Source organism: Gobio gobio (genome assembly GCF_949357685.1).
Source record: "Gobio gobio genome assembly, chromosome: 5".
NCBI classification, from domain to species: domain Eukaryota; kingdom Metazoa; phylum Chordata; class Actinopteri; order Cypriniformes; family Gobionidae; genus Gobio; species Gobio gobio.
The window spans coordinates 45,998,541-46,016,458 of NC_137101.1; the positions used below are offsets into that span (position 1 = coordinate 45,998,541).

Sequence of the window (17,918 nt, forward strand, 5' to 3'; positions counted from 1 at the left end):
CATTAAAAATATAGTTTGTTTTATACATAAAATCTATACTAAGACTCTACGACATTTGTCAGTGAGAGTGATTTGTCACATATATAATTTAAACATATAATATGTGGAATAGAGATATATGTCAATATATGGTATTTCTGAAAGCTGTGCATTTATGATTTTACTCTATATGAGCATATAAGGATATTTCATATATACACATATTTATTATATTTCTGTATGGGTAGTGGCTGAAGCGTCTGGATGGGACAATGAACATAAATACTGTGACTTTAGATGTGAGTCTACATGGAAAAGTAAGTAATAAGAAGTACATCATTAAGAAAAAAAAAAGTGATATTGCTTTAATTTGAATTTGTTTTAACTCTTAATGTGAACTGTATTATTAACTTACCATTGTGTTATTAAATGTATTGAATCAATACATTGAAAATCTGAATTTTGTCATCTTATTTTTATTAATATATTTTATGAACATAAATGTTTGCACTTCTGTGGTTTTAGGCTCAGGCCTGGTTGAACAGGACTTTTATTTTGGTCTTAGTGTATGACATCATAAGGCTGCGCCGCGCTCGTGCATCTGTTGTGATTCGGCTTGAGAAAGGTTTGTGTTTTAAGCGTTTAAAGTGTTTAAAGCGACGCAGAATGAACGATGTATTATTAAATGTAACACTGCATTGCTTTATCTAACATGTATCAGCGCTGTGTGAGTAAAGTAACAGAATAAACTCATGAGTAGCAGAAGGAGCGGCTCTTATGAAAGATCATCTCAGTTACAGTTCAGTTTGTCTGCAGACTCCAAAACTTGTTAATATAAAGATATGAAGTGTAATAACGCTTACATCAGAAATGACATTACTCGAGATATCAGTTGTTGCCCAAAAGCAGTTTTAAAATGGAAACAATATTTCTCTTTACTTTCAATTGAGAAAAGTTGGTCAGTAAGTAATGTTTTACTGCCAAATAAACTAAAGGTAATTAATGTTAAAATAATGCACATGTATTATCCATGTAATGTGTTTCTTGACCAGTTTAAAGAAGACTTCTCAACACAATGTTATTTTAGTAAAATCAAATATGAAACTCTCATACATTTATTTTGTAATTGTAAATATTCAGAAGACTTCTGGAAGCGGATATCTGGTGGTTTTTGAAATATTTTACAAAATAATTAAAATAGGAGAGTCTATGATCCTCTTCATGGACTGTAATACTGGATCTGATATAATTGATAACACAATGTTAATTATTCTTCTTGGGAAGTTTCATATTCATAAAGCTAAAGTAATGTCTATCACTCCTGCATTTAAGTTTTTCTGTAAAGATCTTAAAATATTTTATGACTCATTGAACTCTAGAAATAGGAAGTGCATTAAAACATCTCTCATATTGAGAAAAATTATTTGCAAAATGTAATTTTTTACCTTGTACAATGCAAGATCTGTTGTGCGTATTCCCCAACTTCTGTTTGTTTTTTGTTTGATGTTAAATGTCATTGCATAAAATTGAATAAAAATAAATAAATAAATAAAAAATGACGAGAGAACCGAAGCTTTAGACTCTCTGAGTCAATTGAACCAATTGATTCACAACAAATGATTCAGTGATTCAAAGCGTAGTTTCTATTTCTGTCTCGATTTCTACAAAATATTAAATCGCTAAACTGACTAATATACCAAAGGTCTGTATAATTTACATTCTTTTATTAATCTGTAGTGTTAGTTTTGAGTGTTTTTGTCTAATCTGGTCATTTAGGTCCATTAACTATTGCTCTGACTGATGAATAGAGATATCATTTGGGCAGAAATATAATTCATGCCAATACAATATTCTTTAACAGAAATATGACATTTAAATTTAAGACATAGTTTGAGAAATAGTAATATTCAAAAGCTGACCATTAGAATTCAACAACAGACCAACTAATAATATATTATACTCAAATCAAAGTTTTTTCTTTGGTGTGTGATCTGATTATTATTTCAGAGAGAAGTTATGTTTAAAAACGAAACACTGCGTCAGAAGGACTTGCCTGGGAAAATGATTTAATCAAAGAGGCGAAGAAAACTGCATCTAACAAAAGAATAGATACCACTAATTTGTTTAAATAAAAGTTTAGGGAAAATATTCCAACAGAGCAATTATTTTCAATTAAAAAAAGTAAAGTAACCAATCGATTCACTCTTTTTGTTTATATCTCTTCTCCTTCATCTAAATTAGTTTGAACATTTTTGGGGATCTTAGTCGGTATTGTGTAACAAATAAAACCAAAGAAGTGTCATCAAAATTGTTGACAGAATATATCCTGAGAAAGACACGCAAGATATGAGATGTCTAAGAGTTAAAATGAACTGAAACCTCGTCTTAAATCTGTTTTACTTCATTCAGATGAATATGACTTTTCCAAAAGAAATGTTATTGATTAGTTTTTGTTAGGAAAATGTTATATTCATCAAATGGAGTAACTCAAAACCCAAATTTGCTCATTTTTCAAACATCCTTTAAAGTTGATTTATAATCTGTAAAGTTTTTAAAAATTCAAAAGCCCAAAGAACTGAATCTCTGTTAAAATAATTTAACATGTTTGTGATGTTCATTTATTTTAAATATTTTTTTATTATTATTGTTGTTTCAATGTATATTTTTTCAAAATGTTTAGAGATGTACTGATACTAAATTTCTCAGCCGATATGGATTATTCAGAATGATATCAGCTCAAGCCAATAGTTTGATTTCTCTTATAGAAAATAAACCCCTAAATAACGCTGCAAACTATAGAGAATCCTCTCATTCGACACACAACACTATTAGTTGCAATTAACAACAAAGGTTTTATATTAAACTGCTGTTTATTTCAGATATAATAGGCTAATTACACCCAAATATAAAACTGAAATTAGGGCTGTAATCTCCCAGTCGATTATTAGTCGATACGTTCTGGCTCGACCAAAATTCTGATTGGTCGATTTTTTGCCGCGTTCATTTCATTAGTTTTGCTGCGCCGCATTCATTTCATGACGCAAGTCGTAAGTCTCTCGCTGGTCCTTTGTTTTTCATTCCCCGCTGGCTCAAACGCACGCCCATCAAGATACACATGAGGGGAAGCGTCACAACACCACGCTTCAGTCGTGCCGCAAAAGTGGATCTGTACTGTCAGTTTTGCCGCGTTCATTTCATCAGGTGGAAAGCACTAATTGCTAATGGGGGTGTCTTCAGAACACCCCCTTGTTTTTACTTATTTTGGATTAGCCCAACCCACTGGAGAAGAGAGACAGATTTAAGTACCGGTAGGCTAGTTTGCTGTATATTATTTATTTAATTGTGAGAGGGTTTTTTCTGCTCTTGATCTAGCTTGTTTAATAAATATTCCTTTTTTATTAAAGTGGACGTGCCTTTTGTGTTTAAGAATAAAAGCTTTAAGTTAATAGTCTATTCGTGTCTCAGCCGCGAAGCTGAGCTCCATATGTTTGAGCTGCACAGAGCGGCTGAAATGATAGTGTCTGTCAGTTATTATAATACAATACATATGACAAAAACAATTGTCTAAATTATGTTGCATATTCCTCAAAAGTTCTTGTGATGATATCACTAGTTGACAACATAGTACTATATTTTCAGAAGTCATAGGCTATGATATTGCGCATGTGATGCAACGCTGTCAGAGCCGTCAGACTCACTTAAGAGCAAAATAATCAGGTCAAAAACTATTTATTATATTGCAAATAGCCTACTAGTTTTTTAAGTTTATTTATAATTAATTTAGGCAGACAACAAGGCTACCAAGTACTGCGCACAGTGCGCAGCTTATTCATTTAATGTTTTTTTCCCTAACGTCATTTTTAGTCGATTTGTTTGTCGAAAATTTCAGGACTTCAGTCGACCAAGATTTTCTTTGGTTGATTACAGCCCTGACTGAAATGTATCAAATGAATACAACTCAATTGCACATATAAGGTATTTTTCATAATTGTGTTCATGACAAATTTATTCAAGCAAACATGTATAATTAGCAGTAAATAAGCTCCTCTCTAGTGTTTCTTTATTGCTAACTAACAAACGGTGAACATCGGATGACTTTCCTGAGGTAACGTTAGGCTAAATACAATGTGAAGTGACCTACAAGCTCTTTTTTATTGTTTTATTGACGTATTTCCACGGTTGAAACAGCGAAACACTGAAACATTTCGGTAAGTTGTAGTGTATTTTTTAACATACCTTTTGATATTCGTGCATATTTTTTGAGATATAACTTGTATTAAAGGGGTCATGAACTGGCTTTTTTTTTATACTGTTGTCTGAGGTCAACTTATTGCGTTCGCGTGGTTTTTACATTCAAAACCATCATAATGAATAAGTAATAGGCTATTTCCTACCCTGGTTTTGAGGCTTTCTCAAGAAACACTGGGTTTTGATGGGCATGCCGCACTGAAGACTTGGAAGTATACGCCCACGGCTAGGATTGGATAACAGTTTTGCATATTTAATGAGCTTCGGCTCCCCCGTGAGTACACGTGAGGGATTGTTTTGAAAGCCTGTGATAAACGGCAAACGAAATGATTCGCAAAATATCTTTATCAAACAAACACAATGATTTATCTCTCATTCACCCGCGATTGATTGGAACGTTATTTTCTTTTATTAGTTGGCCAGCCCGATCGGTAAGCGTGATAAGTGTGAACCGTGCATCACACACACACAGCGCCAAGTACATCGCAGACTGCATGATCAAAACTTCCGCGTTTGTATTTTTCCTTCAAATATCAAGTCAAGAGAGTGAACGGACATCAAGAATGTTATTGTTATTTCACTATTTAAGATAACCTGTATTGGGCTTACGTTTTGGTAGCCCGTCTGTAAAACACACAGCCCCGGGACATTGGGCTTTGCGAGCCCTAACCCATAAGGTTACATGTCCGAGTCTGATCCCGATTCGCAATGAACAAACACCACCACAAATAAAGTATTCTTCAGCCTTTGACAGCGTGCTAATGTTCAGTTAGACACGTACACATAATCAATAGATATCAAACAATCTGTAACAATGCAATACTCTCACAAATAAAAAACATTTTTACTCACATAAGTGTGTTTAATCTCATCCTGTCTGCAAATCCAGTCTCTTGTTTACAAACGAATCCAGTGAAATGAAGGAACAAACGCGCAATGTCATCCCCACGTGAGCAGGATATTCATTAAAAATAAAGTTCATCCATACATTCATAATATTGTAATCTGAATTAAGCTTATGCGCTATGTTTAGAAAGTCGATGCGGTTTAGCTCCATGTAGGCCTGTGTCATGTTAGTGGCAAGAGTGGGCGGGGCTACAGAATCAGGCGTTGTTCTTCTTCTGTTGAGGCGGTGCTTCACTACACTCTCACGTCATAGCCGGGCACATTCTGAGATTGATGGTTTTCTGAGCCTGGTGTCAATAAAAGCTTTTCTTTGACTAACAAGGAAGTTTTCAGCTCTGAAACTTACAGGATATTCTTATATTACCATGACCTTTTATATATCAAAAGCTCAAGGGAAAGTTGATTTCTCAGTTCATCAACCCTTTAAAGTGCTAGAGATGACTCGTGCTCTGCTTGAACTGAGGCGCTACAGCGATCTGTCACGTCACATGTAGGAGCGACAAAACTGCATTTATTCTTTGAATTTCCTGATAAAATTGACAGAATTGGAAAGATGATGTTGATTCTCTTTAGAAGTAACAAAGCACAGTGCTATTTGCAATTATTGGATGAGAGGCACTACAGATCATGTTTAGTGTAGGGAAAAACCACAGACCTGCAACCCTGGCTTGAGCTACGGGTGATTGACAGGGTCAAATAGAGAAGCTTTTATGTTGCTATTTTTACTGTCTGCGTTATTGTTGCATTATCTTGCCCTAAATTCAATACGAGACATTTTCTTCACACACAGTAAGGTTTGCGTTTTTCCCGCATCCCTGATCTGTTTTAAACAATCAGCAGATGGCCAATAGTGAAAATAACAGCTTTAATCGGCCGCTACCAATCATTGGCCGATACATCGGTAGTTGAGTTGAATAATAATTTGAATTCTGTAATTTTGAAAAAAACTATCCCTCTGACTGACTCCATTACTAGTGCAGTGAACTACTGAAATGATTTAGTGTGGATTTATTTTTCTTTCTGTTCATTATTCTCATCTTAAACAGGACAAACAGACAAACTCCTGCTGAAGTGACTGAGATCCACATGACACACTGTTATAAAGATGGCGTTCATTAAAGAGGAGAGTGAAGACCTGAAGATTGAAAATGTATTCAGTTTGAAACATGAAGAAACTGAGGAACAAAGAAAGAAAGAGGAGAGTGAAGACATGAAGATTGAAGAAACATTCAGAGTGAAACATGAAGAAACTGGGGAACAAACAGGTTGGTTTCATTCTCAAAGCTGAACTCAGTCATTTGATCTTTATTCAAATCTCCAGCTCTACAGAAATGAATTATATTTTTGAAGAATGTCAATAATATTTTCCCTTTAATATTTTACTAAAAATCCCCCAAATACTGAGGTGACCAGATTTCTGAAATGGACATTTCCTATTTGAGTGGTCAAAATCTCATTTGTTATTATATTTTAATTAAAAAACAGGGACAATATATTTTTGAATGGTTGTTGATGTCGTTGTTGTTGTGGGCTCCCTATATTATTATTAACATTAATAATTATTATGATTTAGCTTGATTATTAGGATTTTTGGTCTGGATGTAATAAAATTCAATGTACCCGCAAAAACAAACAATAAAGAATGAAAACAATTAATAGAAGCCTAACCATTGTAAATAACAAGCAGTTCAAAGCAATATTATAACACGACTCAACAAAAACACATTACAAAAATAAAACGACATAAATATAAATAAAACTATTCAACAAGACTCAACAAAAACAAAAATTTCAAATTTACAAAAATAAAACAACATAAATATGATAAATAAAACTATTTAACAAATATTTGAACATTTTATAATTGTATTTAATATTTAAATTTTCACAAGTTTATACTATATAAATTACTTTTTTTTACTTCAAATGTTTTGTTACGTTTGTGCTTGAAAATAACTATAACTGTCCTTCATTGGGCTAATTAAGGCTTATTTTAAGCAGAAAGTATGTGTATTCTGCACATGTTTTTGTTGCAAGTGTAATTGTTTGTGTTTTTTATAGTTCAGGGGCCCGTTTCAGAAAGGAGGTTAAGTGAAAACTCTGTGTATGTTAACCCTGAAATAAGGGAAACTCTGGGTTTTCTGTTTCAGAATGGGAGGTATGTCAAACCCGAGAAAGCAGGGTAAGTCAAGCCCGTTTCTGAAAGAGAGGTAACTTATACTCCGAGTCAGTTACCAGGGTAACTTACTCTGTGAACCTAACCTGGTCAGGAGCAGGTTTTCTTTGGTAAACCCAGAGTTTCTTTCAGTGTCCTCCCCTTTTTTAAAGCGCCATCTGTGTTTAAATAGTTTATTCATTCATTCAAACTGCACAAATGCTTTTTTTACTGAGTATTTTGGTCGTATTTCAAGTACAAATATCAACAAATTATAAATGTAATCTAAATCTAAAGTTAGCGAAGTTTACTTAAAACAAATTAAATAATCTGCCACTTGACAAAAATACATAGTGAGAAAAGCAATCTTTGCAGTGGAGGTACATCCATTCATTCATTTTCATCATGGGAACACTGTCAAGCTGACAAAAATGGCATGTCCTTTTATACAGGAAGGATCCTGACGTTCACTTGATTAACCTCTAGAAGTAACCTGATAATTAGAATTTCCTTGAGGATTTCCAGTGGTTGGATGCATTGATGACACTCATATTCCCATCATCACACTTTCTGAAAACGGATTATTGTATGGAATGGAAGAATGCTGCCAGATGGTAGTACAATATATATGCCATAGCCACCACCACAGCTGTTAAATACATTTATTTACAATTTTTATGGTCATCTTTATTTCCTACAAATACTTTATTCTTTTTCCTGTTGGATGTTAATATTCTTCTTCCATCTCCTCTTCATCTGTCAGTGGTGCTGGTGTTTGGCTGGTCTGAGTAGAAGTAAACTGTTTAATGTCATTACCCTAATTAATAAATGTAACAAGTGGGATCAGAGAACATTTCATTATGTGAAAAAAGCATAGACCCTTTTCACATTTCTGGGTTTCTCAGAGCGGAAGTCGTCATAGGGTTAACTTTTATAGCGGTGAATGAAAGAATAAATTAAATATATATTTTTTGTCCCCATTTGCTCAAATAGCAAAAGAAAAACTCCACAATAGTGATTTAACAACTTTCAAAAAGAGGAAAAAAATAGAGTGAGTTTGATAACGGAAGTGGAAAGAGAGAAAGATGTTAATTTTCACCATCACTCCCATAGACACTGTATTAGAAACACTCTCACAGCAGCGGTAACTTGTTTTTTGTAATTTGATGCAAAAGTAATATAATACAAAATAGTTTTATAAATGTACATACATTTAAAAAAATTAAAACAATACAAAAAACGTTCCAGGATTTACGATATTGATGACCATTAAAACACGTCATCACTGTGAAAAGGGTAGCCTATATGTGGGAAAAGCTGCTGCACATTGGACACTGAATGATATTTAATTAATATGTAAAATGTTTGTAAAGTCATTAAACCAACACCCATGAACATTTTATGCTTAAAGCTTTACCTGATTGAATTATGTTTTTATTTTTTACTTTTAGCTGCTGCCACATTCTTTTTTTGCCGTTTGGATACCATAAAAATTAAACTTAATTAAAATAATTAAGAATTAAACTTACATATTGACCCGGAAGTATGCAAACATCTTTTTGTTGGGTGTTGTTGCCATGGTGAAACGTAATTTCGGAGCTCCATTGATCGTGGCTTTTCATACTTGGAGTGCATGTGCTTAACTCAGAGTCAGTCTACTCAGAGTTGATTGAACTACCTCAATTCAGCTGTTCTGAAACCCAAAACTCAGAGTTTCCCATCTCAGAGTAAGTCAACTCAGAGTTCAGGTTTAAACTCAGAGTTGGTTGAACCTCCTTACTGAAACGGGCCCCAGATGTGTGCTAATCACTGTGTTGTGACTCTGTTATAAAGCACATGCAAACAGTATTACTTTAATTTAACATGAACAGTTAGTATGTTACTACCTTGAAAGCGAAAACAATGTTTCTTTTGATATTTGATGATCATGAAGAACATAACCGAGAGCAGAGCGTCATTAAAGGTCCCATGGCATGGCATTTTTGTATTATTTTATAATGTTTCCTGAGGTGTACTTATATTGTTAGTATGATTTTTACATAAAAAAATGTCATAATTTAGAAATAAAAGGCATTTTTTCTATACTGTTATTACCCCTCTGGCTGAAGGCCCTGTTTCAAGGGGCGTGTCTGCTGTGAGACTTCAGTGAAAATGCCCACTGTTGTGATTGGCTGACATCTTTGCATTTGAAATGAGTGTTAGATTATGTTGCGGAGGGGGCGTGGTTTAGCGAGGCACTGCATGCATGAGAGAGAGAGACTGACTGGGCACTCGTGAACCACGGAGAGCTGGAGGAAGTTTTATTGTTCTGAGTTGTTGAGAGTGCTGTGCTGTTAGCACAAGTTTATTTGTAGCTGAGAGTTCTGAATAAACACGAGTCCCAGTCACGTTGACTCTGTCTTCCACCTTATTCTACCAACTTTGTACCACATGTAATGTACCATTACAGCCGTCGAGATGAATGAATCGTCTAAGTGTTGATTATAGCATTATTTTATGAACGTTATTCCTATCACATGAAAGGCTGCAGTGATGAGCATTGAGTACACAGACAGTCTGTTGATCGCGTGAATGCAGTGATCTCGTCATTGCAATGCATTTTCTCTCACAAAATGCTTTGACCACAACTAACAGCAAACCAACATTGACAGGAATACAGTAAGAGCTTTGTGCAGCATAACAGCGTCATTCATTATAACGACAATTTGGGCAAATGTGCAGATACACTCGTGTTTTAGTCACTTGCTTCATTCTTGCTTGATGCATTACGCTTAGGGCATCAAGACGGCGATCATTAAACGATCTAGAAAGAAAGTCTGAGTGAACTTGAATGATTAGCTACACATAATGAACACTGTTTCTCACTGTTTGAGAATCCATATTGTAAAGTCTGTTTGTAAAGCCTGTGCTGACATAAACTGAATCCATTTTCTCTGAATTCTCTTGGCGGGCAAAGCAGAGGAAGGGGAGGTAACCTTTCCTGGTATGACGTCATAACAGAAAAATTCAAGATCAGCTGGTCTGAGCTGTCATTTTCTCAAAGGCAGAGAAAGACAGCCAGAACTCGGCTTACACCCATCAAAATGTCTAGCCACTTGGGGACCATATACAGGCTAGGGGAACTCATATTCATGTTGAAAAACCTCATAAAATGAAATTGTCATGCCATGGGACCTTTAAGTAGCGGCGCGTGCAAGTAGAGTCAGCGTAGCTCTCAGCGCCATCTGCTGGTGAAAATAACCACTACACGATTGCTTCTATAACCAGCAGCTGCTCATGCCAATAGTATCCAGCTGCAGCCCCGCAGCACACCAGTTTCAGAACACCATCCACAGAACCGGAAGTGAGGGGCGGGGCTTAAACAGTCATAGTTGCGCTATCCATATATGTAATTTTCTTTTGATAAATATAAGCTGTTTTCACATGGATTTTGATCGGATCGATGTCTACAATATTTAACAACAATACTTTTAAATAAAGTCACTTTTCTGTTCATATAATATGCATGTTATGATGTACAATGATCAACATTTTAAAACATAGCCTATTGATCATGCTTAAATCAATGAATACAAAGACAGTAGTTTATACTTCATGGAAAAAGGCTAAAACTACACACAGTTTTTATTTAAAAATATTAATAAATGTATAACATGTTGTAAAGTGTTTCTTATTTGACTATAGATATATTAGTATTATTTTGTTCACATTCATGTTGTTCCAAATAATACTGACAGAAAATAGCCTATGAGATTTAATGTTAATGGACACAAACACTGTAGTTTATTTTTACTTTAACAATACTAAAACTTTTTATTATTATTTTAAAAATATATTAGGCCTAATACATTTGTAACATGTTATAAAGTGTTTCCCATTTGACTCATTTTCAATCGAAATAATACGATTGAATATAAATAGACAGAGAATGACATTTCTATTTTTCAAATGTCAAATAAAAATAACCATTTAATACAAGGCCTTAAAGTGAAACGTGTTTCTCTGAAAGAAAACAAATAGGACATATATAAAATATTTCTAAAATAAAAGGTTTAAAACGAATTTAAACGGCACATAATAAAAATTAAAAACATGCAAAAAAACTTAAAACACAAAAACTTGTGACTCTTAAGCCCATGGCATTTCTGCAGAAATACTTGAAAAGATGAAAGTGTTTTCATCTCTGAAATCTAAATGTATACGTTTTATTAATTAATAATTATTTAATATTAAGACAAATAATATATTTTGACAAATGCAAAAAAAGCTTTAATGATAAAACGTGAAAGACGTGAACAGATTCAATATTCGTTCACCACCACATGTATCATGACAGAAATATCACACACAACTCAACATATTCTCCTTCATGCTTCTGTTCACATCTTACTGGCTTAAATGCATGTTTCTCTTGCATGAAAAGTAACTTTAAAATCCATATGAAAACAACGTGGGGTAACAATGGGTAGCGCTGCTCACTTCCGGTTCTGTGGATGGTGTTCTGAAACTGGTGTTCTGAAACTGGTGTGCTGCGGGGCTGCAGCTGGATATATCTCGCTCATGCTGCTCTTTTTTTTGCAATATGTCTACGGGTTGTTTTGAACGAGCTGTTAAACGGGGACATTTCTGTGGACAGCTCCAGTCAGGGACAGAACACCAAAAACCGGGACTGTCCCTGGAAAAAGGGGACGCCTGGTCGCCATACTAAATACTTAGTAAATATACTAAATATTTACCTCTAAATTATGCACCATTTACCATCTGCAATATCAAGGTGTAAGCACTAGATGGCCTTACATATAAATATAAATAGTTGCTGCTGAGTGAGAACACAAGATAAAGTACATTACTTGTATTGGGTTTTTCCTTCGGATATATGTAACCAGTCCTACTGACCCACTCCGAGCGAGATTCAAACTGGAGTACATCTGTTACATATATATATATCAGTAGTGAGTGGTTTTAACCCGGGTATGCTGAGTGACATGTTAAGTCAAAAATGCACCTGTATGCTGGATGAGTTTAAACAGCCGTTTGCAAAATATGCTGTATTTTTGTAAATCCTCTAGGTGGCACTAATGTCACATAAACTAAGTGCTTTAACTTTAAACAGCGCATCGGCTGAGGACACGCATCTAAATCAGACGACAAATAAGAAACACCATGACAAGTGTCAATTTAAATGTGTCAGAAGTGTTTATATATATATTAGGGAAGTACCGACACCATTTTTTAAGGATTATGAGTACTGATATTTTTTTCTGGTTCTCGGCAATACCTATACATTATATATATATATATATATATATATATATATATATATATATATATATATAATTATTATTATTATTATTTTTATTTTTTTTGGGGTGATGTGGCAGTTTTCCAAGCACAACACAGTGAGACTAAATGTAGGACAGCTTCTTTATTATTAGAGTTAGGGTTTATATTGCTCAAGTAATTAAAACTCTGTGCCTCTCTGTGCAATCTGGTGGCTGGTGGCCTCTCGTTGATCATCCATTTAGCTGTTCTGAGTGTTTTTTCCCCTCAAAGTAATGTTATACTCTCTGCCCCTCGGTTTTCACTGGTTACCCAGCAGTCTGAAGCCACTCGTCAGCTGACGCAGGTGCAGCAAAACCCTACCTTTTAGGATGCCTAGTTCAGGCACGGCATCACTATGCCACATCAGAGCATTTTGTGTTATCATGTTACTGAGGATGCTAGAGTTTTTCGGCCACCTTATTGACAGTTGCCAGGAGGATCCCATCAGCGTTCCAGTGCAACCGCTAAAAAGCGCACACATAAAGCCTGAGATACTCAGGCCGGTGGGCGATCGTTTTACTATAGAACTGGAGGACCAACACATCAGACCCCTGGGTTTTGACGACTCTGAGCAGGGGATATACTCTACAGTTTTAATGCCGGCCTCCCAGGTTTTCAAGAGTTTTTCCTACGATTGTCAGTTTACGCAATGGTTCTCTCCCAGGACATTTGTTCACTGTTACAGAAGGGAACCATAGACAGAGTTCATACCCTCATTCAGGGAGACTGGTTCTGTTCAATGTATCTTCTTGCTCCCAAGAAGGAAGGTGGTTTCCGACCTGTCGACCTGAAAGATGCATACTTTCACGTCATGATTGAAACACAGAAACTTTCTGTGATGAACAACAGTTTCCTGAATCAATCCTACCAGTTCAAAGTGCTACCAACTGGCTTCCTTGTGCCCCCACGAGACGGCAGGCTGCGCAAGACTCCAGACTGCTTTTGAGATGTGGAGAAGTTGTGCTTTTCCATGACCATGAAAAAAGTGCTGTCCGATTCCAACACAGACCACTACGTTCATAGGAAGGACCCTGAATTCCCACCTAATATCTGCCTCCCTGTCTAAGGAATGTGTGACAAACATTCTCTTTCACCCGGGTGTGTCTTTGCAGTATGAGGTGGTTTACTCCACCTCAGGCCACTCCAGTTATGGAACAACGGTTTGTGGCTAGATCCCACCAGACATTGGCATCGACTGATTGTAGTTTCTCACCGTTGCATACGTGCGTTGAGGCGGTGGAGACAGGTAGTTTCTGAAGGGAGGTGTGCTCTGCTGTTCCCTCTTGTCGGGAGTTGGTCACGACAGACGCTTCCCACAGGATGTGGGGCAACATGGAATTGGAGGGGTATTTGGACACTGACCCAGGCCACAGAACATATCAACCGGCTGGAACTGCGTGCAGTGTTCTCTCTAAAGTATTTCATGCTGGTCCTGACAGGCCTCCATGTTCTCCATGTGGATATTTTTGCTTCAGAGATGAACACGCACTGTTGCTTATGGTTCGCAAGGATGGAAGTGTCCAGTCCCTTGGGCCAGGATCTCACGAATGGCCAAAATGCCTATAAATGCGTTTCCACCTATCCCTCTGTTATGGGAGACATTACACAGGATTTCTAAAATGTGACATGCTGACCATCTTCAGCTTTTTTCAACGTTTATTGGACGAGTGTACATTGCTGCGATTTCTGCATATCATGTTCCAGTTGGTGGATCTTCTCTTGGATCTCAGTCTTGTCTGCAGTTTTCTGAAGGGTGCACGCTGTCTGAACCTTGCTCTGAATCCTCACTTTCCTGCGGATTGTGCTTGCGTTGGTTGCTGGATGTCTTGAAGTGTTATGTGAACTCTACTGCTCAATTTAGACCGTATACTGCTCAATTTTACATCAGGTGGATGGCATTCCTCATGACCATGTTAGTATGTGTCATGCAGTAGTGATTACACTGCCTCTGGTGGTCAGTAGGACTGAAAACAAATGTTAGTTACGCGTGTAACTGTGGTTCTGTGAATTCTGGATGACCGCCTTAATCACTCGGAATGCGCGAGAAAGGTGTTTGCGAGGCAGATTGTTGAGCCACTGTGGCTTATAACCCCCAGGGCTCAGCAAACGTATCCACGTGTCTTTGTTGGCATATTTTCTCAACCTAGCTGGCTGGCCCTGCCACAGCAGAATTTATATGCACATTGTAGACGTGATAGAAGCGAGTGAACCTGCATTCTATTAAAAGCTGAGGTGAAATCAATAAAAAGTTCCCTTACGTAAGAGTCCTGAACATGCTTTACAATAAAATCAATTAAAGTTACTGTGTGCTTATTAAGTAATCTCCGACTTTTGTGACGGCACTTCAGCGTTCATATATGGCGGTGCGAATGCAACCAGGAATCCCTCCAAGAACTGAGTTTGCCACCCCTGGTGTATATGATCCAGTATACATGTTATTAATGTTTTGTGTGTCAAAATGTTTTATTGTCTGTTGCTTTGTGGCATTAAACTGGGATTAACTTTTAACTTGTATGTATTTTTTCGCCTTAGACCTGATGCCGTTGAAAGAGGAGAGTCAAGATCTGAATGAAATGGAAGAGAAAGATCAGGACAAGACACATCATGATTTCATAACTGATGTAAAATCTTTGAGTGTCTCGCAGACTGAAAAAACTACTTCAGGAAAAAGGGTTCAAAAGACAGGGACTGTCGGTAATTTCACCTGCCATCTGTGTGGACGAAGTTTCAAAAAGCATGGATACCGTGAAGTCCACATAAGAGTTCACACTAGAAGGAAGCTTTACCCCTGCCAACAGTGTGGAGTGACTTTCAATCAACAAGAAAACCTTAAAAAACACATGAGAATTCACACTCAAGAAAGACTTTTCACCTGCCAACTGTGTGGAATGAGTTTCAGGCAAAAAGGAAATCTTAAAAACCATATGAGAACTCACACTGGAGAGAAGCCTTACACCTGCCAACAGTGTGGAGTAACTTTCAATCAAAAAGGAAACCTTATAATCCATATGAGAATTCACACTGGAGAGAAGCCTTACACCTGCCAACAGTGTGGAGTAACTTTCAATCAAAAAGGAAACCTTATAATCCATATGAGAATTCACACTGGAGAGAAGCCTTACTCCTGCCAACAGTGTGAAATGAGTTTCAGGCAAAAAGAACATCTTAATTACCACATGAAAACTCACACTGGAGAGAAGCCTTACACCTGCCAACAGTGTGGAACAACTTTCACTCAGAAAGGAACCCTTAAAAAACACATGAATATTCACAATGGAAATAACCGTTTCACCTGTCCTCACTGTGGAGACAGTTTCAGTCAAGATGGAAACCTTAAAGTCCACATGAGAATTCATTCTGGGGAGAAGTAGAATAAAGGAAACATTTGTACTTTCCAAAAGTATTTATATGTAAAACTGATTAGAAGCTGTACGTACGCCCATTAGTGTTTATGCAAACACAAATATGTCAGACTGACTTTGTGTACTAATAAGCTCATGAGATCATGATAGATGCCTAACTTGTAACAGGAAGATCTTTAAGTGATATGAAACTTGTTTATGTGTGATGAATAGTTTAGACTAGAGGTCGACCAGTTCATCGGTTTTGCCGATTAATTGGCACCGATAGTTGATTGGTGGAACAATCGGTTATCAGCAAAAATCCTCACCGATAGTTTTCCCGTGTTGCGTCCATTGCTGGAGCGGCGGAGAAGGGTGCGCTGTCATTAGGAGCTCTGAGAAGGGTCTGTTGGCATGATATAGCAGGAGAGCGGCCTAGAGGCGGAAAAAACCTCACGTGTGTTGTTTACATTACCACGTGAGACTGCGCGCTGAACGGAGAGCATGAACACTTCAGATGTTTAAAACACCAGCGAAACGGTATGAATACAGAGCACAACAGTACTTGTTGCCAAATCATTATAAAGTAATTAATTTCTTGACTAGATGCTGCATTAACAGGTAAATAACAGCAGTGTGTATGTTTGTCGACGAGGCTGAGAGGACGCTAATAGCAGTACCTCAAGCATTTAAAACAATGTGATAAAAACACACGCAAGTCCGACCCAAATGTTGCACATATAAAATTAGTGATGTGAGAAAGCAAACTGTATCGTCATGCTGCAGACAGAAACATAAACAAAGCAGAGCATTAGTTTTTTCAGTAGATAATCTCCTTCTAAAAAAGCAGACTGTTTGGATTTGTATGAAATGGTAATATTATAAGATTCCATTTGTAACATTAACTAAGGTTAATAAATGCTGTGGAAGTATTGTTCATCGTTAGTATGTTAATTTCAACATTTAATTGTTTGAATTTTTTAACTGTTAACCTTGGTTAATGCACTATGAACTAACATGAATGATCAAGGTACAATTGTATTGCTCATATTAAAGGTGAACTATGTAAGATTTTTGCAGTAAAATATCCAAAAACCACTAGGCCAGTGTTATATATTTTGCTCAGTTGAGTACTGAGAATATCCCAAATGTTTCCAACTATTTATAAATAGTGAGAAATCGCTATTTTAACCAAGGAACCGGGCGTTTGAGCTATGCGTTTGAGGGAGTCGCCTGTCGATTGCGTCATATCTGCGTTACCCTCGGTTTCTGGTTTTATTTAGCAGAAACGTTGTACTTTCACTGCAGTGTAAACATAGCAGCCGCCGAGTGAACGTCATAACTTCCTTTTCAACACACTCAGATATATCTAATACGATAAACAGAGTTGCGTTACCTCATACTCATGACTGGAAAAGTGGCGCCGGCGACCGTGTTATAATAAAAGTCGACCTATGCGATAATAACAGTCCCGCTCTTTAATCGCTCCTGTGGCCTTGCGCAGCTCCACAACACTCGGTCCTGCTCTGCTTCATACTACAGTAATGTTAATAATCGCATCCATGAACATGATTTCTGCCCGAGTCCTATCCTGACTGTTTTCCACCGGCTGTGAGCTGAAGACCACATGTCCCGAGATTCTGCGCTCAAACGTGGCGTCATCAAACTACACCTTTGTTTTGAACAGGCGACCTCTAGTGGACGGAAAAGTTACATAGTGTAGCTTTAATACATGCTGTAAAAATGTATGCACAATGCCTATAGTTAATGTAAGCTAATACATCCCTGCATAGGGACTTGCATAGTGTTACCTATGAAATGTACATGCATGTTTCTAGATTATTAGTAAAGAAACAAATTTGACCTGTAATATTTTAATGTTTAAATTATTTTCTGAAGAATTTGTTCTGTTAGAACTTCTCATTTTAATAGTCATATTTATATGTTTTTTAATTTAGCGCATTTTC

The 17,918-nt window shown here is 36.6% G+C and overlaps 1 protein-coding gene across 1 annotated transcript; it reads left to right on the top strand.

Annotated features, from left to right (window-relative positions):
• Window positions 1–545: 545 nt before the first annotated feature.
• Window positions 546–17,847, top strand: LOC307126550 (uncharacterized protein). Its single transcript, XM_079817134.1, has 3 exons — window positions 546–604; window positions 6,180–6,398; window positions 15,143–17,847. Exons 2-3 carry the CDS (start codon window positions 6,239–6,241, stop codon window positions 15,979–15,981), a joined length of 999 nt encoding a protein of 332 aa, XP_079673260.1. The 5' UTR covers window positions 546–604; window positions 6,180–6,238; the 3' UTR covers window positions 15,982–17,847.
• The last annotated feature ends 71 nt before the right edge of the window (window positions 17,848–17,918 follow it).